We start from the raw sequence: 24108 nt of genomic DNA, 5'->3' as shown, positions 1-24108 counted from the left end.
AAAAATATCTAAGTCCAAGTAAGTCATAATTACATTGAGGCAAAAATACAGTGATAGTCACACACTGGGAATATATTTAGATGCCAGAATAACTCAGAAGCATGCACTGAACACATGTGGCTCTCTAGACTGAGTTATTTGCTGCTGTTTTCTATTAGGTCGGACAGAGATTGCCATTGTCCCTCATGTTCATATGGTCCCTCATATTTGCATGGTCTCTAGAACTGAAATCCCTTTGAAAAGAGAGTATTGTTGCTACACTGACTTGAGAGAGTTAACTGTACACTAAAGTAACTGATGAAAGCATGCTATAAAAACCATTAGCATTCCCAATTTTAGCATTCACAACTTTTCTTCCTGCTTAACATATGTAACTGTATTCAAAAGACAAATTGAATAGGCTTCATCCTTACATCTTGACCAACAGCTGTGGTGAGTGCTGCACTGCCAAGTCACCATGCAAACTCCTCTCAATCTGATGTTGGCTCACTTGTGTAAGTGGACTGTTATCATGCCATTATCAGACAAATTCTGCCTCTAGGCCAAAATCTGGATATCACACTTGACAGAAAAAAATTGATGTACTACAAGAATTGCCATATCAGCTAAAGGTAAACACAGTCCATAGCCATAAGCAGTCCTGAAGTTATTTCTTCCATCTAAGAAAACAGTGATTAAGAAAAATGTTAACAGGAAAATCTCAGTGTATTTTTCTCCTGTTTTACGATTAGAGAGAGAGAAGTATGAACCATCAAGTAGGATGTTTTTCATGATAAATTTACAGAATTTCTATCAAGCTCATGCCAGCATAAAAAGTCAGGCAACATGCAGGTAAATGCAGGAAATCTTTTAAAACCTCATTCAACATTCACAAGAGCATCCACTGAACATTTTAGCAGAACTCCACATTAAGCATGTCTCAGAACACGTTAACTGAGGTTAAGCTCCCATTTTCATGCCACAAGTCTTACAGGCCTGGAATTATGTGTCTTCACAAATAATTTCTACTTTAAGGTCAATATTAAGTTTTTCCTTTGTCCTTCACAATAGACATCATAGGAAGGAAGGAGGGAAGGAGGGAAGGACAGAAGGATGGAAGGAATAGAAGAAGGAAGGAATAGAAGAAGAAAGTCTGAGAAGAAAAAGCAAAGTCTATACCCTGGTATTTCAGATGCATGTTTGCCTTCTATAACAATAGCCTAAGAAAACAGGGAAAAGAGTACTTAATTCATAACACTTAATCTAATAATGGGATAATAAATGAATGCCACATGCTGTGCAATCCTATGTTTGAAATTCAGTCAGTTCTCACGTTGACAGGGATTTGAAAACTTCTTCAGCATAAAGCATTCAAAGTGCAAGCACAGCACCAGTTTCCAAGAGCTTCTATAGCTTTCTATCAACTATTTTTTCAGATACATAGCCCTAAAAATAGTATCATCTCTGCTGATAGTTCAGTTTGGCCTTCCATCCAAACCTCTACTGCCAAGACTAGGTTACATTCTAGCGCTTCATTAGCCACACAGCAGCCTTGGCAAGAACCTGCTAAAAGCAGCAGTGCTTTGCATTGTTGCTGTCTGCCCTAAACTAAGACTCAGGGTAAAGAATAGCCAAACAAGGCAGCCACAAAACCCCAGCTTCTGCAGCAATCTAATTTTTACACAGTAACAGTTGGGCCTCTGTCTTCAGCCACATTGTTTTATCCATTTTCCTTTCCCAAGCAATTTATCTCTTTTTCAGCCTACATTGTGTCTTTCTCTTTGAAAGGGCCAAACTCTATTAACTGAGCCATTGCTCATTTTTCCTACTTTGGTTCCAGCGTCTGTTTTCTGTATATGTCTTATTAGCTTTCCATTGTAGGAAACATGAGAGGAGAAAACCACCCAGGGAGATGGCGAAACAGAACAGGTTAGAAGAGCAAGCTGAAAACTTGTGAAAGGTAAGAGTGAAATCCAGGGAGATGTCTCTGGACAGACTTCACTGGTACAGTCTGATGCGATTACCACCACCAATTGCTCGTCACCACCTACGTCACAAGCAGCTACCCCTGTGCAACCTCCTAGCAATGCCAATGGTGTGATCGATCTCAGGTTTGTTTCAGCGAAGCAAACATCCTTGGCTTAAGCAGTTTGACCCAACCTGGCTCACTACAACAGAAACAGTTGAGACTGCCAAAATCCAGGGCTAATGTCTCTTTCAGCAAAGTCAGTAGCAGCACTGACACACCGAGGGCAATTTTCCTCCCGCTCTGTGTACTGGCTCTGGATCCTCTGCATCCCACATGCCTAACAACCACCAAGCATTCAGCCATAACTCCTTTCTCCCTTCCCTGTCTTGCCTCCTCCTGATTTCCAGACATCTCCCCACTTTAATTTCTGGATGCCTCTCATACCTGCAGATACAACACAGAGATTAGCATGCAGGAACACTGTGCACACGCTCTCTCTTTTCCATGCATTGCTCTTCTCATCTCATTCAGTCTGAAGTGTCCTGAGGGAGGAAATCTCTTCTCAAGTACTCCTAAAGCACCCTAATGCACCACTCCCTATGCAGCGCGATGATATAAGGGAAATGAAAGAAGTTGCATCAGTATCTTACTATAATGCAGCAAAAAGCTCTCAAACTTTAAGAACTACAAACACTGAATGAGAAGTGAGAAAGTATTTGCCCCAGACACACGCACACACATCACAAGAGCTTTGGACCAGCGCTGTATCTCCTACTGCCTTGACACTTTCCTTTTTTTGTAGTTGGCCACTACAGATTCCCATTCCCCAACAGCAACCGTAGTGCACAGTCAGCAGTGCTAATATGTTCTCCTCCTCCATCCTCAAGAAATACAGGGAATATCAGTCTCCAACCTGGAGACAGGATAAGGAGGGAGAGCAAGGACAAAGGGGAGGTCACAGCCTGAATCTAACCTCACCATGGGGAGACGTTCCTCCCGGCACAAGCATTTTCAAGTACACGGAGAAAAAATATCATCAACAGCATGCCAAAATGAAAGCATTTGAAAATGAATAGCAGCTGTTATTTTCTTAAGACCTCAGTGTCTCTGTCTTTATGCGAGTTCATCTTACAATAGAGCTGGCTTCATTTAAATGAGAAGGCGGAGGCAGCTTTTTAGCATACTCCAGGTAAAATGAGTGAACACACACAAAGAGCACCTGATAACGTTATTTGCACATGCACTATTGTGTAATTGTTTCCATAGGCACAAAAGACTGCCATGCTGCCATAAGACCTCACGATAATTGCTTGGTTGAGTATGTGTTCTAAAATATAAATCAGGATTCCCTCAAAAACCTGGGAAATTGCACTTATCTAAATCTCACAGAATTAAGGAGGCAGTCATTTAAATTCCGTTTGTCACCAAGACACGCAACTGGGCTCTGCAAAGATACTCCACACAAAGAGAGAGACAGAGATCTGTTAATGTATGTGACAGTTGTTTTGCTGTACAAGCAGTTCCAAATCAAATTTGGTAACCAGTGAAACATCTGGAGGGGAAAGCCTCGGATGGTGAGAACAGTCAAAGTTACGATAATGCACACAGTGTTTCTTCACTGAGCGTGATATGAAATTAAGTAGCTGATATACATGATGGCTACAACAGTTGTCATAATTATCAAACACTGCATAACTCTTAAGACTGAGTATTATATTGGGGGTGAGGGGTTGTAACTTCTGTTTTGCAAACTCCCCCTTCCACAAGAAAGCTTCTCCCACTATGAAATAGTGACGAATAACAAAACATAACAATGATACTAATTCCTTACATGTATTTGTGCCAAAAAATATAAAATAAAAATATATTACAAGAACAAACACAGCCCATAAACATTTTCACTGATTCATTATTTAGGACCAACCAAGCGTTTTATGAATTGCAGTTATTTATTGTGTTTTATATACTCTGTGCTTGTTTATGCCCAAAAGGTTCATCCGCTTCCTTGCCACAGCTCTCCATCACCCAACAGCAAGGCAGGTCAGACTTCAAACTGTGTCACAAGGGTCTTATTCCCGTAGCCTTGCAGGCCCTCTATCCTGCAAACACTGAGCCATGTGTTTAGCTTTCTGTATACAAGTAGTCTCACTGAACTCATTCATGAAATTCTAGCCTTATTTAAATTGCCACAAGTATTACCATTGACTCCAGTTGGACCAGACTTCATGTAATGGGACTATTTACATCCAAAAAGCTGAACACATGTCTAAGTGTTTCTGAAAGTAGTCTTCAGGGTAAACCTGAGCCCTACGTTGCTGTTTTATCTCTTACTGACATGTAAGACCTACAAAATGATCTGCTTTTATCTTGACCTTATCTACCTAAGGACGCAATAAACAGCTCATCACTAAAACAAAGTATTAAGTCATTTTTCCTCCTTCTTGCAGATTATTTAACAGGCCATTCCTCCTCTCCAATCTGCTGATTTTTACCATCCCAGTAAGCACGAGATAGTTAGTGCACAGTCATCAAGGCACAAATACTCATTTGGCTTAGCTGGATACTTCACTCGTTCATTTGCAATTCAGAAAAGAATAAATTTAAGGCAGGTACAAGAGACAGAAAAACAGATTAGGTAGCTGCAGTTTTCTTTCCTTAATTACAACAGCAGCAATATTCAACCAATCTAAATTGAATTCAATTAAATCAACGTTTAGTCAGTTCCCGAAGCAATAGCTGAAATATAATCTCTGTACTTGCTTCCTCATGTAGTTTTATTTAGAATGAGTGAAAGGTGACCCACGTACCTAGCTTCTAACCCTCAGCAGACAAAAAAATAAAAACTGTGAAGTCAACACAGATCCTTTGCTGCAGAAAGCAAAATGGTAGAAGTTCGTGCCGTACCCGAATTCCTGCTGAAACTCAGAACAATGACTATAGAAACAAAGACTCTTTGACTAGAAAGAAAACAACATCCTTTTTTTTCTGATTACCATACTGCTTACTATATTTGAGAGCTCAGAAATATCCTAAGGGCATAATTTGATACTAATTTAATCACTCTGTAGGAAGATTCACTGATTGTAGTCCGTCCCTTCGTTCCCTCCATGACCTGCACTGTTGGTGCAGACATAAGACAGCACTGCAAGGATGAAAAATTATGTCTGTTATTATACGTGCAATTAAATATGCATATTAAATGCAACTGTCCTGCTATGCACAGGGCTCTTTTGCATTTTACAAAGCAAAATACAGCAATGATAAGCGGTCTGCCTTGAACAACTTATCATACAAGTGTGTTCACTTACCCTTGGCAAAGGACTAACTGGCATGATTTCAGGTTCATGCTATGAATTATCACAATATCTGCTCTTCCTTAGCAGGACTGCGTTCTGCTACCTCATGCATTTCATATAGGATTCAATGAGAAATGAGGATAGAAAACAAATACTCTCTACTCACTAGTTATCTTTCTAGCCACATAGTACAGTGAATATAAAGTATAACATTGAGCTTTTATATACTCTGCATATATATGTTTCCCTGTGATTTCTTATCTTAAAGGAGGTATGCAAAATAAAGTGTTCTCAGGGTTGTTCAAGCAAAAACACTCAGCCATCACTCCCACTGTGCTACACAATGGACAGAAGTCCCTACCACCCTGCCCGTGCTCAGGCAATCAAATGCAACTTACACTTTTAAGCACTATTGTTGAAATTATACAAGGCCAGAAGAAAATAAAACTCAAAAAATGATTCGAATCCCATCCACCATCCATCACATCACTTAGATTTTTCTTAAATATTTACAGAAAGAATTAGACACTTAGAAACAGTGTTTATGCCAGAACCCTGTAAGCTCTTCCACATTTACACTTACCTGCGTATTAGCTCTTTATTTGCATGCTTTAGAGTCACTTATTCAGAAAAGGGCACTGTAACATGTTGGGTTTCAGCAATAAGAAACTGACTTCAAAACATTTTGCTGCACAACAAGCTCATACACTTTTTCATGTCATTAACAATTTGCACAGCGTGAATATAAACTGAAACTCCTCGCCTATAATAAGCTACTATACAGGGAGCCTCAACAAAATCTACAGATTTCAGACTGCAAGAATTTTAGAGCAAACCAAGCACAGAGTCAAGTAGGCACATTTCAATTTCACACAGCATGTGACTTTTGGAAACTGTGCCTAACAGGGTGGTACCTTGCTTCAAGCTACTGTATCAGAGCCTTTCAAGATACACATATCATACTCATCACCTTCAGACCTTTGCTATTCAATTTTCTTGCTTAGATAAGACTCCTCCAACACTACCCCCAAGGAGTGCTGAGATCCATAGCAGCGTACAGAGCAGAAAACCTTCTCTTGGCCTGCAAAATCAGCAGAATCCCAAACACTTCAGATCAACAGCTCTGAAACACAGTACAACGGCTGCTAAAAAAAGTAACGCCTCCTATTTTAGTACATTAGCCCACAAAATCAGAGGCAGATGTTGGTGGTATGACAGTAGAGGTGGAACCTTCTCACCAATATTCTGTTACATTTTGTTGCCACGTGACAGATGGCAGCAGAAAGTGTGTCACGGAAGTGCGGGTGAAGCAAAGGTGTGTCACTGAATTCCTCCATGCAGAAAACATTGCACACATGGCCACTAATCAGTGCTTGATGGATGTTTATGGAGACCAAACAGCGGACGTGAGTATGGTGAAGTGGTGGGTGGTGCATTTCAGCAGTGGGAACAGTGGGTCACCTCCACTGGCGTAAATTTTTACGAGCATGCCATGCAGGTTCTTGTTCATTGTCGGCAAAAATGCATAGCAAATGTTGGTGGCTATGTTGAAAACAGTGTGTTGTAGCTGACAATTTGCTCTATCAAATGGTGTTATTGTGCTCCTTGTTGTAGTTTCCATGGAAATAAATAGGAGGCATTACATTTGGAGGAACCTAAGGAGGTCAAACACAAATCTTGACATCAGATGGACAATACACTACCGGTATTCTTATATACCTGTAGTTCATATTTTTTTTACCTTTTGTTCAATAGAAACATACTAAATATTAATTCTTATTAGTATTATACGTTAGTGGATTGCACAACTAGGTGAAAGCCAATATTCCTAAGAACTTTTTCCTGAATGGAATCATTCCCCCACCTCACCAGAGAGTCTGTCAAACTCTAGGATAGTCTTTAACTGTTTTTGGAAGGGATTGCATTTAATGGTTGAAAAGTGTACATTAAAAAAAAAAAGAAGAAGAAGAAGAAGAAGAAGAAGAAAAATAGAAAGAAAAAAGAAATGGCTGACTGTCCCCTACAGGAGAATTTCCTGCAGAATCTCTCACAGGTTTATCATACCTCTACAAATCAATTTTGTGCGGTTACAAATATCTACTTTTTTGTTAACATCCTGACATTATTTTCTTTGTCAAGTGCTAAAAGCAGGCTCTGAATTCCAGAGGACAAACTAACTTCCTGCTGCCTGGACACTTAATCCTTCCTACTTGTTTTAACCCTGTACCAGCCAGCCACGAACACCAAGTACCTAGGTCCATCACATATCAGGGTAATTTGGGATTCAGTTTTGAACCGATACAAACCGACTCATTCAACACGAATCAACAAAAAGTTAGAGTCACTTAAAAAGAAAAAAAGACAATAAAAAACTTTGGTAAAACTCTACAGCAGAACATACTCAGAGGAAAGGAAAAATGCAGCCAATCTGTCCTGGCTAAATAGCACCCACACACCTAGCAACTCTATGGAATAAAAGAACTTCCAATAGGCTTCCATTCTTTAAGCTGAATCATCCTTTCAAAACAGCCAGATGCCCACAACCAGATGCCCTTATCATGCTGAGCCAACCAGTGCAATATGTGTATTAAAGATGCCACTTTGGCTGCCAAGAGCTTGTAATCACATAAGGGGCAAAAACAGGGAGAGAGGAAGCAGTAAGAGATGTAATGACTTGCACAGTAGCTCAGGGCACATCCAGCCATACAACTCCAAGCATCTTGGGGTGGGCATGGCTTTCACACTGGACACCACCTGCCAGCAGCTCTCCATTAGCGCTGTAACCGCTCTCAGGGTGCTGCAAGCTAACTCACACCACAGCTCTGGTGCAGGGCCGATCTCAGCAGTCACTGCAGAGCTCAGGCAGTGCACAGGGGCGGCTGTCAGTGAAGAGCAGCCTGAAGGGATCTCACATGGGGCGTGTTTTTTAACACAAGGCCAGTAACACAAGGAGCCATCTGCTTTCTGGCCTTTCCCCATAGTTAAGTCCTTCTCCTTCTAAAAAAAAAAAGTGCATCCCGAGAACTCTTCAGAAGCACTGTGTTTATTAAAGAGAAATACTACAGTTTTTAACAACTTATATAAAGAAATGAGTCATATACTGTGAAATGGAGTAGAATATACAGCTAAGTCATCCCATATAAAATACAACACTTGCTGAAGTACACTGGTGTTAAAGAGGACAGACCTGCTTGCGTTACCAAAACAAGCTACTACACACAAAAATGCAATGTTATTTGATTAATTTTTTCATAATTTGCTTCGTATTTTTTCTCTCTGCAAGCTTTATTTATATAGCCATGGGGCATTTAAATTATTGTTTTGGCACTGGGACCCTAGCTCAGATCAAAAGGCTTTTAGAAAGCCTCTGTTTTCTCCTGCTTTAATTATAAAAATGCAGAAGATCAGAAGTTTAATTACAAATAATTAATTAGAGAATGAAGTCTTTCTTCTGCAACTACATTTGCAAGACCAATCTTCCTTTTCTTCCTGAAAAAAAAAAAACAAATCTTAGAAAGTTTCTTCAAGCACAACTATTTCTTCAAACAACTGTTTGGAGAAAGTGAAGAACATACACTCATACACTCAAGCTCCATGGAATTTACTACAGAGAACTTCTTATTACAATTCAGTTGTTGTTTTTTTGTTTGTTTGTTTGTTTTTCAGCAAGGAAATAGACACATAGATGCCTGCCATTCCCAGAAGTATCTACCCCTTCTTGGTACAGGATTCGCTGGGGAGGGGTCTGAAAGGTCAAAGACAGGATGGCAGAAGGAGAACAATCTTGCTAGAAACCCACAAACCTAACTTCCACACAGAGCTTCTCATCTGATTTCAGACCGTTGCCCAGGATGATTCCCTGATGAAATTCTGGCATCAACAGGAAAGCCAGGCCAATACTGCCTTAATCCAAGGCAAAAAAATCTATCTTATTGTAGTGGTATCTAGAGGACTGACAACTCACAAAATAAGGCTTCTTAAGATACTGTGCCATTTCTGAGCCTACGCCTCACACTTGAGCCTAATTACCTCTTCATCTTTTTTATTGAAAAAAAGAAATCAAAACAATCAACCAACACTACAGCCCCACTAAGCAGTCAAATCAAATAAAGACAGTATGAAGTGCAAGTGAAGGCATGATTGCACCTTCATCTTCATATAATTCATGGAAATGAGAGGATATGGCAGGGCGCAGTATTCCTTCAAATATTTTTATTTGAAAACAAAAGGAAGCTGTTTTTTTAGGGTGAGTTTTTTGTGGTTTTGTTTTTTTTTAAAGAGCATGAAAAATGAAAAAGAGTACATAGCAGAAGGCTCATAGCCTACCAAACAACCACCACAAGTGTATTCTTGTGCACACAGTCCCATTGAAGCCAGCACAGGCTCCTTCAACTTTAATAAGGGAAATTCCCAGTGTTACATGGGTTAGGAAAGTTATTCTAATGGCTGCAGAGGCAACAGCAAGCATCTCACTTGAATTTCTAACTGGATCTAAACCCCTTCTCAAACTAGTAGAGTACGAGCCCACACGAACAAGAGAGATAGCCATAACTGATCAGGACATATGAATGTGATGATACTGCAAAATGGAATCAAGAACACTTGGGTTATCACAGTGCTAGAATATGGCTAAAATCACAAACAGACACAGAATGAGAAAGAGGAAGTGACAGAGAACTAAACACCCTGTAAAGACGTACACATCGTGTGTTTTAAAAGGCAAACGTTAAGTGTATTGTTTAACATACTGCCATGCTCTGCAGTTGGTGAGATCCTCCTGTACTTTCTTATAGGCCCACACAAAAAGAAAAAAACCTGACGAAGATGGCACCAAACCACACACAGGCACAAAAAACTCTAAAAAATTCCCAGAAGAGACTTATTTTTTTTGGAGCTAGCACTTTAAGATTTCATGTTAGGTTCCTGAAACAAATTAGTCACTTAAAGAAAAAAACATTCTGGATTAGCAGTCCTAGTTCTGGTCCAAGATGCTGACCTATTACTTCACAATTCAGTGAACTGAATCCTTCATTGCAAAGTGACCACTATTTCAAAGCAGACCATCTCTGTCTACCATCTGGAGGCCACATTAGCCCTCCTCTCTTTACACACTGATGCTTGTCTCCTTGTGACATCTCTCATTTCTTCTCCTACTGGAATCTAGATGAAGCCATAATAAACAAACTGATCAACAAAACCAAATCAAGTTCAGTGCTAGTTGGATAGCTTTCAGAGTTGGATTTTGTTTTTAACTGTGATACTCCACAACACAGGGCCTCTCTGAATCCTGTGCACAGACAGGTATATTTTCTTGATATCAGCGCTAATCCTCAAAGATCTTCATAACAGGCAACATTCACAGTCTTTCCCCATGGAGTAACTTACATTACCTTAAACCCACCAAAAACATTAACTTAAGGAGATCATTTTTAGTGGAAGAACATTTCTTAGTGCTTTAGTCAGATACTGTTGGTTTTTTTTACATCAAATAATCATTATCGGCTTCTGTAACTTACCAAGCAAAACTCCATCGCTATTTTAAACAACATCAACTGAGGAACACCACTGCATAAAAGTCAGAGGCTAGATGCCATAAAGGCACCGCTGATGCATCACAATGTTGGGAGCCTACGTACTTAGCAGCTCGTCAATGCTTCTTAAGGAAGGCAACTAAATCACAGAGAGCCATCCAACTCAGGACTCAGATTTCCCTTTATCAGAGGGACAAAAAATTCTCAGAAAAGCAATAAAAAAACAAAGTTATGCTTACTGAGGACAGGTAATCACACAAACAGAAAAGCTAAGTACAGAAATCGAATGCTGTCTCCAAATCGGGACTGCAAACGCTTGTGGTGTATCTATCTTTCATTTAGGGATTTGAGAGGGTTCCAAGACTGGTCTCCCATCAGAGGGCTGTCCTATGCATAGGACGCAGGCTGTTCTCCAGCAAGGATGGTCAGTGTCTTGGAGACTGCTGGAGCATGGCTCCTCTGCCCAGGGCCAGTTATTAATCGTTTCATCTAAAAAGTCAGAGGGTGGGAAGGGAAGACAGAACAAAGATCTAGGAGCAGTTTAAGCTGCTGCTGAGTGGGTTTGTTTCCATGACAATTTTGGTCACTGAATTGTGACCCCATTTCAAGCATTCAAGTCCTTTTTTTAGGATTTAAGTATGCAAATTAACAAGTTGCATGAAAATAACATCCAGACACTGGCACAGACTTTACAGCGATAGTTCTGCTACCAATTACCGCCTTGTTCCTCTGAACTAATACCAGACTGACTAAAGCAGATAGGAGTTAAAATCACATAACCCTCTCATTAGCAAAACAGCCTAGAGTAACACTAAGCTGAGAAAAATCCACCCTGGAAACAGGATGTTGAAAAAGCTGGCCTCGCTTGAAACATGGGTCAGAGGTCAGGGAAGGGTTTTCTGGTCTACTGACAGGTCTGTGAGAAATAGGGGATGCCACAGGCCCATCCAGTTGCCTAGCAGTGCTGGTCTGCACCATTATATGGAAAATCCGCTTTCCCTCACCTGTAGAACTGTGGCCTGAACTGAGCTGGAGAGCAGAGAGTGCTCGCATAGAGAGTGCTCAGAGTGCCAGCAGGGACTGACAAATAAATTCAGGAGCCCTTCTGGAAGACTTCAAATAGAAGTCTGTCCAGTTCTCTGGTGGAGGATGGATGCTTGAAAACACCTGGTCTCAAGTCTTAAGCACAAAACAAAATCCCACTATTTTATTTACTACGTAGACTGTATATACCCCTACACACTCTTTTCGAGATTACACTGATTTTGTAACACGTTTTGCAGCAATTAAAAAGATGAGACAAAGGAAAGATGGTATGTGATGACAGTAAATGAGCATTATTTACCTTCAGCTGAAACCTACTATTCCTGAACAGCCCCCACAAAACGCCATGCATGCTAACAGTGATTCACATTGTGAATCCTGGGGCGGTGGTTTCACACCAGTGGGCAGCTCAGCATCACCATGTGGCTCTCTCACTCCCCCTCCTCAACAGAATAGGTGGATAAAATAGGATGAAACAGGGCCTGAGGATCAGGATAACAACAGGGAAATCACTCTCTAATTACCAACACAAAACAAAAACAGACACAGTACAGGGCTATTAATATAATTTACTATCTATTGATAACTGATTAGAGCACTGAGAACTAAAAGAAAACTAAAAGACATTCCCCAGTCTCCCTCCTTCTGCTTCCTTCCCGTAAGAAGCAGAGGGGAAGAGGGGCTGCAGTCAGTTTATATTGCTTCACCTCCATCGTTCCTTCGTGGTCACTCTACCCCTGCTCCATGTGGGGTCCCTCCCACAGGATGCCATCCTTCCTGAACTGACCTTATCTGGGTTTCCTACCAGAGAGCTGCAGCTCTCCAAGCACTGCTCCAGCACAGGTGAATACCACAGGGCTCACCCTTGAGGCACTGCCCCGCATGGGTGGCAGCTCCCCCAGCCCTCCTGTTCCACCACAGTACCCTCCCCATGGACTGCAGCTCCCACCCAGGGTGCTCCTGAAGGGGCTCTCCATGGCTGCACACAGAGATCTGTTCTGTGTGGTGCCCATGGGCTGCAGGGGGACAGCCTGCTTCACCCTAGGCCTCTTCCAGGCTGCAGGGAGCTTCTGCTCCATGCCTGGAGCACCTCCTGCTCTGACTTCGGTGGCTGCAGGGCTGCCTCTCTCCCAGCTGCCGTTTTTCCCTTTCTTAAATCTGCCCTCCCAGGGCACACCCAGCATCACTCACTGCTCATCTCTGCCCAGAGGTGGGGCTCTTTTGGAGCAGCTGGAGCTGGCTCTGATCTAACCTGGAACAGCAGCTGGGCTCACCTCACAGAAGCCACCTCTGCAGCTCCCCCACTACCAACACCTTGCCACAAAAACCCAATACACCCAGGGAACACAAGGATTAGTACTTAAGGACATCACTTCTACTTTTTCTCCCTCTTGAAGCTTAGGGCCAGGGATTGCTTGAATGGCAGTGCATCAGAGCATAATGGCCAGTGATCCCTCTCCAAGGGGCACTAAATGAACAAGTCTCATCCGCCTCAAATTGTTTGATTTACTGGTTTTCTTCTTCTTCAAAGTGAAATAGAGTTTGACGGATACTTGATCCTTAACTGACATCCCAGCAATCCAGCAGATTTGTTTTGCAATAAGTGGTCAAATGACTAACAGCAGCACTGTGTTATGCCTCAGCAGAAGGCAGAGCTTAAGGGAACATCACTGCCTTTTGCAGATGACCATTATGAGCCATCCACAGGTCCGAGAGGTATTTTGACTGTCCTGAAACTAACAGACTGAGCAGTAGAGTCAACACGTTAAATAATGCCCAGGGTGTGATTCCAAAGAACATCTCCTGTGGCACTTCAAGTTTCATTCAGCAATGGGAATTGGACTTTGGAAAAAAAAAAAAAAATGGTTCAGCATAGAGTTCTGAGGAGCATGATACTAGGAAGTGAATTGCAGGATTTGCACCCTCTCCTGCTCACTTGGGAGAGCCCATCTGTGCAAGTCATAACTTGAATTTCTCAGGTCTAAAAGACCATCCTGAGGCTACTGGTAAGCAACTTAAGAACCAGATCTGGAAGTGTAATGAAATCCCACGGTCATCCTGACTTAACCAACCCTCCCACACAACAAGCGCCCCATTCAAAGGTAGGTGAGTTTATATGATCACACACCCCAAGCAGGAAAGCACAGGAGTTCAAGAACAAAGACCAGCAACAGGCATCTGCAACCATGAGAAATTTTGAAAAGAGAATGCCCTGGAAGCCAAAGCGTCATAGAAGAAAGAACTTTTGGCCTAAGATTCAGACCTCCAGGTAAAACATTTCCATCTTTCAATCAACATTTCTGACAAAAATTAGCAATGATGGATTGTTTAAAAAAGACAGTTGATCCAAAAGCTGAGTCAAGCCTGCAAAGTAATTCAAAGACCAAAATGATAAAATCTAACTGTAAACATTGGCCCAAATAACAGATTCATTTTTACATAAATAACAATGAGAACAAGCATCTCTCTCTTCAGATTTAGTCTGCTTCTCCAACTGTATGTTTGGAGCAACTTTCACCACAGGTTGCCAGCAGGCTTGCATCTACAGCTTCAGCATCAAATATTTCAGCTAAAGAAAGAAATTCCACAAACAAACAGCAAAGCCTGCTTCAGTCAGCTTCACTAGGAAAAAAAAAAAAAATCTTAGCAGCCAACAAGGAAAAGGCAAACTTCCAGATGAGGGAGGCAAAGTAGATCTTGTTCAGCATTCCTGCAGCTATCAGATGGTTAACAAATTGAGATGAGAGACTTCTGTGCCTTCTGAGCAACTTTCACTCTGGCAAACTTAAAGGATTCAGAAGCGCAGCTGGAATACATATGGGAGATGCAGGAGAAAGTGGATCATTTGAATTTGTAACTCCATTGTGCGCTGGAAGAACTTCCTGCAGATGAGCTACATCCCGCCAGTGACTCAGGGAGACTCTCCATCTGCTAACAGTCATGAGTTTATTCTCTGAACCACCTACCAAAAGCAGCGCGGTTTATGTGAGTGGTATGTAACAGAAATCTTAAAATAATGCCTCTGGGGACAATTTCTTTTTTGCTTCCATATACCTCTATACCAAGGCATACTCACTGCAGGAAAAAACACAGAACACCATAATATCTTGATGAAACAGATTTTATATTTTGATCAAAGTGTTTTATTCAACACAAGTTTTTATGCACAAATGCTTTTAAAGCAAAAGTCAAATATATTTTTAGATGATGTTCAGCATTGAAAATAGAACAGGCATCATAGTAATGGAACATTATCAAGCCAGATTCACCCTGCCAGGCAGTCAGTTCCTGGCTTGCTTGGTCAATCCTCAAATACAATACTTGAAAGCTATGCTGCCTCAGTTACTCAGGCATCCTCTCTGGATTACATTTTGCCTTATCAGCAAATGAGGGCATGCTTCATTTACAAAATATCCCTATGGTCATTTGAAATTAGCACGTTTAAGACACAAAAGCAGGGACAAAGGGAAGGCACTACACAAAGCGTGAATGTCCCCTTCTTCAATTTTTCCCCACAGCTGGCCTCTCTACTGGACTTGAAAAGATTGCAGCCACCTGAGAACTGGATCTACTGAAGCCTGTTGGGGAGGTGCACTTGGAACTGAGAAACAGAGTAGATGGCAAAAAGGAGCCATAAAAATCACAGATGTAAATTAATAATCAAATATACACATACAACAAGGAGACAGATGGTAAGCAATTTTCCCCAGTGTACTTACACTTGTTCTTCTAGTGCCTGTATTTGGGTCACTTGCTAGATTAATTCTCATGGGCAGACTCAACAGAGGTACTGTGCAATGGGCACGGCCTCAGACTATTTCCAAATTATGTAAAATTGACACTACACTACAATGGCATTCATTAGGATTTCTTCAATGCAGCTTGGAATACTGTAGCTTTCGAACAAGGCTTTTTGATATTGTTTCTCCCACCAGCAAGGCTGCCCCATTCAGGCCCATTAAACAAAACGCAGCACAAGCCACAGAGATCTGGCCAGCACTGCCACGTTTCACAGAGGCACCCTTTGGGGAGCCAGAAGCCTGGCAAAACTGGTGCTTCAGACAATACACACTACGGGCATAGAGAAGATGCACCACTCACTGTTAAAGATCCCTCCTCGTGGCCCCCTCAAACCATGCCTTCCTTCTGACATTTGGGAGGACAAAGGAACACCTCAACGGATGAGTAGCTTCTGACACGCACCGCAGCAGCGTGTGACCCCAGGACGCTCAGAGCACTAAATCTTCCACACCCCAGCGACAGGCTGACAGGGATCTGTCGTACTTAGCACAGGTCGCGTGAGGGGCCCACAGCTCAGACTGCCTGCTTTGGGTGGGCTCAAGTGGCAAGGAAAAATAATGATGCCAGGCTGTTAGCCTCACTGCAGCCATAGGTTTCCCCTCCTGTGATGCGGGTAGATATTAGCCTGAAACAAGGGATGCACGTGCAGCAACTGGAGATTAGCCCCCCGCCTTAATCTGGCAAGGAGCTGGATTTAACACGGTGCAATATGTTAGATCTTCAGTACATTCACAGGAATGAAAATAGCATTTCTCCCTACCTCTTCTTACTGCTTCCAAAATGATTTTGCTCAACAACAAGTAAACATTTATTAATATGCAACATGAGCTCATGATGGTACTAGGCAGGCATCCACCCCTCTCCCTGCATTTGTCTCTTCTTTCAGGTTAATGCGCATCATATCCATTTTAAAAATCAAAAACAAAAGCAAAAAGAGAATGAGAAATATATTTATTTGTTCCAAAATGAACAGGGTTATTACTGATCTCCTCCTCAGTAATCTACACATTTTTCTGGAAAATATCACAGTTGCCTGTGAAAATTACAGCAGCAGGGAACGAGGTGACAAAAGCTCGTTTCCAAGGTACACAGAGAAAACAACACTGACTCCTCTTTACACTGGCTCTCAGGTTTAAAAGCTGTCACTTTCATTCACACTAATCAATAAGCCAATCGATCTAGGAGATCACATTTGCACTGATTACGCGCATGTCACGTTATCCAGCATGAAAGCAGCAGTGAGTTAGGCAGACTCAAGATGAAGAGTGAGAACGAATACTTCTTAAATTCACTCAATTTCAGTTTCGTTGGGTGAAGGGTGGGAAATAAAATATTGAATTATTTGATATAAAGTCATAAGCCTCAGAGTACAAGCAAGCTTGTTATATCACTGCCCATACAGGCCTTGGTTTGGTGCAGTGCAGCCGCTAAAATATTAAGTTTTACCACTGGGAAATTGATTTTGTTCTAAGAAGTTTTTACAATGCCACTTAATCTTAACCAACCTACATAAAAACATATAGAAAGCAATAACAGACACCCTTTATAAAGTAAGCTTGATCACTATATTAAAAAAAATAAAATAAAAAAAAACCAACAGTCTGATCTAATTTCAATACACTTGGCAAAGGAAGCAGAAAAAGGTAAAGCAATATGCTGCCCTCCTGAAACAAAGATTGCAGGTTCCTAGCGTAAAGGCACAATCTTGATTCACTTAAAGTTAGTAGCATGATCCATCTCCCACATGGGGGGGCCCATGTCCTGCAGCTCCAGCATCAACCTCCTTTCCTCCGTTACGTTTCAAGTAGGCTCCTGCAGGGCAGCAAGACCCTGTGATTACCGCTAAGGGAATCCTTCAGGTCTGAGAGCTGGCCGCTGCCATTCCCAGCCCCACAATTACCAGCAAGCAACAGCCTTCCTGCCTTCCCCTTCCAGCGCTGCAGTTGAAAGGCACCCTAATTGGATGACCCTGTGTACGGGACTGCCAATAATTGGCTTTTAGAGCGCTCTAGTGAATACCTAAACCTTAGTTAAAATGATGAGAAGCTCTCTTTAGTTACAAGGTAAACATATCTGCATAGCTTTGCTTCAGAACACCTTTTCAATAGTGTGGGTCTAACGGTATGAAGACAGCGTGCAACTATCTTTTCCACCCTTTCCAAGACGACACTCAATATCCTCATTTCCTGGCTGTGTTAAAGCACACCCGGGCAAGAGCAAGAGTAACCTTGACCTCCGCATCAATACTATCAGGCAACGCTTCAAATTGCTTTCTACCCCAAGCCAAATTGAACTGGCCTGCAGTACAGCCTTACAGGCACGTCCTTAAACAACCCAGTTCTGCCCGAATACTGCAGCGTACACTGCTTAGGGTTACGCAAATACTCTTCAACTCCTGCAGCTCTCAGCTACAACAGCGGGTTGAAAGTAGTGTCAGTGTGTCAGAATACTGCTTTCTATTGGTCCAACTCAGACCCTGCCTAGCGGAATAACGGCTGATTTTTTTTCCCCCCGTCTTCTTTTAGTGTTCGTGCATTACGTTTTCAGATGTTAAAACGGGCATAAAAAATAAATCCCTGTCCGTAACCGGAAAGCTCACACAAACACCAGAAATAAGTAATCGCTCCCAGGACTTCGTCTCAGTGACGCCAAGGACCGAAGCCCGAACTGCCCCGCTACGAGAGGACGCGGCTCCCAGCCTGGCCCGCCCCTCACCGCCGCTTTCACGCTCGCAGCCCTGAGGACGTCGTGGGAACGGTGGAGTTCCTCCCGACGCGGCAGGTGCACCGCCGGCAGCAGCTCGAGGGAGGCGGCCCCGGCTCAGCGCACCGACCGGACGCTGTCCCGTCCCACCCCGCGGGACGGTTCGCACCGCCCGGCAGCACCGCGCCGCCCGAACGCACCGTGTCCGCCCGCCCGCCCGCCTCCCCCCACAGGGCGCTGCGAGGCACCGACACCAACCCGCGCCGCGGGGACCCCCCCGGGCGGACCGGAGAAGGGCCGCCGAGAAGCTGTCAAAGTAAATCCCGGCTCGCTTCTCGGATGGTTTAATTCCAACGGCGCATGAAGCACCCCAGGACGGTTCATAAGTTTAGCCAGGCGTGCTGTTCTCCCTAATACATTTTAATTACGCATCCGTTCTAACTGCAATCAGATCAAGCCAGCGGAAAAGGCACCAATCGGAATGCCCGGCGGCCGGCCCCGCCCGGCGCTCGGAGGAGCGGCACCTCGTGCCCCGCCGGCACCCCGCTCCCTGCTCCCGGCCCGGGACGCCCGAAGTCGCGGCAGCGCCCGCCAGAAGGGCAGGCTGGCGGCGAGCTGTCACGGCCCCGTCAACGTCCCCGCCGCCGGCACCGGTGCTCCGGGCTCCCCGTTCCCCCAGCCCGGCCCCGTCGCCGGCAGGTGTGCAGCCCTCCGCCCGCCGTACCTGTCATCGTAGCAGAAGTCGGCGCCCAGCGTGTTGAGGTAGAGGGCGAGCCCCAGAGCGCTGCTCACCAACTCCGCGCTCATCTCTCCGCCCGCCGCCGCGCTCGCACCGGGGCAGCTCCCCGGCCCGGCCTCCCGCGCCAGCCCCAAGGCGGCCGCCCTGCCGCCGCCGTTCGCCCCCTGGCTCCACGGGCGCCGCTCCGCGCTCCGCCGGCGGCTGCAGCCTGACGGCGTCCCCCGCTCCTCCGCCGCCCCCTAACCCATGGCAGCGGGGCGAGCGGCGGCGAGAGCGCGGCTGAGCGGGGCGCAGCGGCGGCGGTGCCGGTGCCGCCCTCCTCCCCCAGCTCCCGGACACTCCTGCTATCGGTGTCTCTGACGCCGCCACACCGCCCGGTCCCGTCCCGCGCCCCCCTCGCTGCCGAGCGGGGCGCCGCCGCCGAGGCTCTGGGAGCGCCCGCATGGGGCGCCCCGGGCTCCCACCGCGCCTGCGTGCCGGACCGCCCCGCGCCCGCCCCTCCGTGCCGCCCGCCCCGCCCCGCGCCCCGCCCGCACCCCGGGCGGCTCCGCTCCGACACCGGCCCGAGGTCTGGCTTCTGCCCGGGCGGGGTGCGGCTGCTCCCTGCCCGGGTTACGGCTCGCCCCGATGCTGCCGCCAACCTCGAAATCTTTTTCTCTCACCTCTTTCCTGCTTTCTTTCTGTGTTCTTTTTGTCCTTTGTGTCTTTTTTTTCTGTTTTTCATTTTTTTCTCTTTACTCTCTGCCTCTTTTTCTTCCTTTTCCCATCTTTCTTTAACTTATTTTCCTGCTCCCACCTTTTTCTTCTTACTCCCCCCTCACCCCAGGTCAGCTGCAAACTCGGCAGGAAGGAGTCCTTCCCATGGCAGGCCTGTGTTGGAGGGCTCCCTGCTCCCACTTGCCCTCTGTTCCCTGCTTCTCTTTCTGTCAGAGTAGGCATCTGAGGGGACTTCTGGGCTTCCAGTGATGCAAAACCGAAGTAAACCATTGCATAGTGACAAGGAAGCGAGCACACCAGTGCTGTGAGCTGCGGCTCCGGAAGGGGCACAGCTGGAGATGGGCAGTGTGAGTGTCTGCACTAAATGACCTGCTCAGGAAACCCAGCTGTGGGAAATAATGTGCTTAAACCATCCTCAGTAATTCATTGGACATGGACACATGGAATTATGGCAAGGGCCTGGGTCCATCAAGCTGATTGTTTCCTTTTTTTCTTTAGAGTTATTAACATCCTGCTTCCATTTTCTGCCAGTCACTCCTTTGTAACCATTCCTGGTGATTTCTATCAAGTGGCCATCACACTGCCACAGAAGAATGGGAGTCTGTACAGCAAGCTGCATCTAATAAATTGGGGAGCTTTCAACAACTTCTCTTGCCCTGCTCTGTGATTATTTAACACTGTTCTTAGCAGCTTCACAATATACTAAGTGCATTAAAACCTCTTTCAAGCAGTATTTAAAGTGCTCTTGAGAAGGCTGCCTGAAGTGCCACAAACATCTCGGCTGCTTTTCCTCAGGCTTGGGTGTGTGCTACCATCACCAGAGGCAGTAATTGCAGACAGGGTGGGGAGGGCACCCTGAGAGCTTTGAGGGGCCATTAGCAGATCACATTGATTTGGGAGCTGTGCAATGAAACTTTTCAGCCTGAAGCACAGCACGCAGTAACCCAGATTTTAGGAGCTGGTATGCTTTGTCAGAACAACTGCAGTCCTTACGTTTGAACACCAGCTCTCAGTTTGTTCCTGGACCTACTGCCAAGACCCTGATCATCATGACTTAGTCCTTGCCACAGTGGGATTGCTGAGCTTCCACACTAGGGTTGCACAACTCCTTTTCTGGAACATCTTAATAAACTCTGCAGAAAAATCAGCATAATTGCTGCTGAGTCACGGTGGCAGAAGTCTCTCCTTCTCCATCAAGAACGTATTTTTTTTTTTTTCTTCAAGGGGCAGGGCTACTGGCTGGCGTAGATGGTTAGAAACAGAATCACAGAAGATCACAAGCTGGAAGGGACCCACAAGGATCATCAAATTCAAATCCTGGCTCCACAAATAACAACCCAAAATCAAATCCTGTGTCTGAGAACATTGTCCGAATGCTCCTTGAACACCAGCAGTTTTGGGGTGTGACCACTGTCCTGGGGAGCCTGCTCCAGGGCCTGACCACCCTTTGATGAAGTACCTTTTCTTAACACCCTGCCTGACCCTTCCCTGATGCAGGCCCATGCCATTCCCTCAGGCCTTGTCACTGCCATCAGAGAGCAGAGCTCTGTGCCGCGATGAGGCCTCCCCTCAGCCTCCTCAGCTCTGGGCTGAACCAACCGAGGGAGCTGAGCCACTCCTTACATCCCTTGTCCTCCAGACCCTTCACTGCCTTTGAGGGCCTCCTTTGGACGCTCCCTAATAGTTTTATGTCCCTATTTTGTGGCACCCAAAGCTTTAGAAACAAAACAAATTCTCCAGGGATAAAGTTCAGCCAAGTCTGCCACTGACTTAATAAACCCAAATGTCAACACGGGTGGGGTGCAGTGCACGCTGCCTGTGGCAGCCTCAAGCAGCAGCAGGCCTCTGATGCCCTGAGCCAATGACAGAGCTGACGCAGCTTTCCTGGATGGAGAACACCTGTTCTGTGGAAAGAAATGGATGGCAACGTGTGTGTGTTGCTCCACCTGGCAGTAGTGGGACACCATGCACCAGGCCAAGCTGGGGCAGCAGGTGCAGAGGTCTGGATGCAGGCTCAGCACCAAAGCAAACAACACAACTGGAGAGCACAAGGGGGTAGAAATCCAAGTGTGCTAGGGGAATTCCATCTGTTCTTCGGTTAGTTAAAATAATAAATGCACTGGAGCTATGAATGACGTTATCTATTATGCTATCAGGCGATGTCAGATAACATTCTGACTCACAGATTTACTGTGTGACGCATGGTAATCACAGGGTATCAAAAGAGGTAATTTAGAAGTTCAGATGTGTCACTTAGCAGCGATTTCCGAAATAACCTTCTCTTCCAGAAACTCATTGTCACAGATTCTGGTATCAGGGAAAAGGGAAGAGGTGGAGGGTTGTAACAACACATAATAATAACAGTAATTGTGAAGATAACTAGCGTGATGCAATCTAACAGCTGATCTATTGTGTATAGCTTAGTAGATGAATTCATATGCTTTATTATAGTTATGGCACTCAAAATGGATCTATTGTAACATCAAGCGGGAAATTTCTTCATCGCATATATTATAGATTCTGATTCAGTGTGCTACAACATCCTTCACCTAAACTGTGCCTGAAAGATTAAGTTGTGGCACGGCATGTAGAAATACATGTCTGTCATAGTGACAGATTTGGTTAACCGGTCACTGACTATGAGACCTTAAATGTCAGGGTAATGCATGTGGTGCAGATCCCTCAACAGATTAGATTAGACACTTCAATTTCTATACAAGGGGTTCATTTGCTGGAGCTTGTAGAAAATGTTTGTGCCAGCTTCCTTTGAGCATCTGAGAAGAAAAAGGGCTAGCTGGAAATGGTTATTAGAATATTAAATGTTGCTGAAGGAATTTTTCTTTTTTTTTTTTTTTTTTTTTTTTTTGCCAGTTATGCTCAGATAGCATCAAATAAAAGTCGTAACATTGTGAATATTTTGAACAACCTAGATTACATCCAACGATGTGACTTAATGAGCCCCAGAAATGTAAACTTTGGTGCATCTCATAACACCCCCTCAGCTGCTGTTGTCAAGGAGAAGCTGGTATTATCTGAGGAAATAAATCAAATTAATTGAATACTTACATGAACAAGTGACCTTGTTTTATCAAAGAAGGAAAAAGTGGGGTAGAGAAGAATGTTTCAGCTAAGTGCTTTTTCCAGAATTGCTCACTCATTCACAGAGGAAACATTGTTTAATTTCCTGTGTCAGGATCTAAGCTGTTGTTTTCCAGTCATGCTAATATGATCACACTAATTCTCAACAGATCAGCTTTTCTGCTTTCTGTGACGTTGTACTTTTTTCGTCTGTTAATCCTATGATAGTGAGAACATCAGCAATGGCAACCAAAGTAAAAATATGTAGCAAATGATAAACAGTGAAATCTCATGGAAATCTGCATGAAAGAGAACAGTGAAAACTAAACACATGCAGAAAAAAACAAACCAAGTACTTGTGGGACTTGCATCAGTATGAAGAAGAGATCTTAGCTGAACACATTTCTTAAGGAAGCTCGTTTCCAGGAGGCACCAATTCCTGCTTTAGATCAGTCAGTGGAGCTAGAGTATTGCTGCAGAGCTGGAGGGAGAGAGAGAAAATGAGAGAGAGAGAGAGAGAGGGGGGAAAAGTCAGTGCAGTGCTGGTTTGACCTAATGCAATTACACTGAACGTCTAGGAAGTAAAAAGTTTTAAGTAAGTTTCTTGTATGCACCTCACATGCAGATGTGTTTGTGTAACTCACAGGTGAGCATATGTTGAAGGAGCTGATTACTCAAAATCACTGTGATTAAATATGATAACATATCTTATGGAAAACTTACAAGTAAAACCTAAATATGTGAAGGAACATGAATATCTAATTTTTCAGAGAATTCTTCCACTTATGTGCCAGTGGGTTTTTTTTTACGTTTAGTTGACATCAGATGATGCAGAAACCTGAAGTTTCTAAATACCTAAGCCTACACAGTTAAAGTCCCCTATATTTCTAGATTTTTGTTACTTGATATTTTCAGAACCACTAAAAAAAGACCCTGTATTACTTGAAGCTTTAGCATATTCTGAAGATAAATAATGGTGAGCCTTTTCTTTCCTCCCAGCACCTGTAAGTCTTGAGACAAAGTGTTAGTAGCATGCATTGCAGCATAGAGATGATTCAAACAGTGACATAGGATACCAGAAGTATCTGCCAAATCAGGTGAATGAATTCAAACTGTCATGTTATAACTCTGATGTTACTGCACCAACATCAGGCAGCCCTCGACGGGACACTTTCCTATCCAGTTCATTTTAGTACAATACCATTTATTTGTCGGATAGAAGAGTTATAGCTTCTGCACTGGCAATGAGGA

At 44.0% G+C, this 24108-nt stretch overlaps 1 protein-coding gene across 1 annotated transcript in view; it reads right to left on the bottom strand.

The window, feature by feature from the left end:
• TMTC2 (transmembrane and tetratricopeptide repeat containing 2) overlaps positions 1–19492 on the bottom strand; it is a 241712-nt gene extending 222220 nt beyond the window's left edge. Inside the window, exon 1 of the mRNA XM_015283417.4 lies at positions 19048–19492. Coding sequence (XP_015138903.1) covers positions 19048–19130 — 83 coding nt within the window. The 5' untranslated portion in view covers positions 19131–19492. The remainder of the gene's footprint in view (positions 1–19047) is intronic.
• Positions 19493–24108: the final 4616 nt, after the last annotated feature.

The sequence above is a fragment of the Gallus gallus genome, chromosome 1 (assembly GCF_016699485.2).
Source record: "Gallus gallus isolate bGalGal1 chromosome 1, bGalGal1.mat.broiler.GRCg7b, whole genome shotgun sequence".
NCBI classification, from domain to species: domain Eukaryota; kingdom Metazoa; phylum Chordata; class Aves; order Galliformes; family Phasianidae; genus Gallus; species Gallus gallus.
The sequence above is the reverse complement of the archived record's forward strand: the minus strand, read 5'-3'. Positions and strand labels throughout refer to the sequence as shown.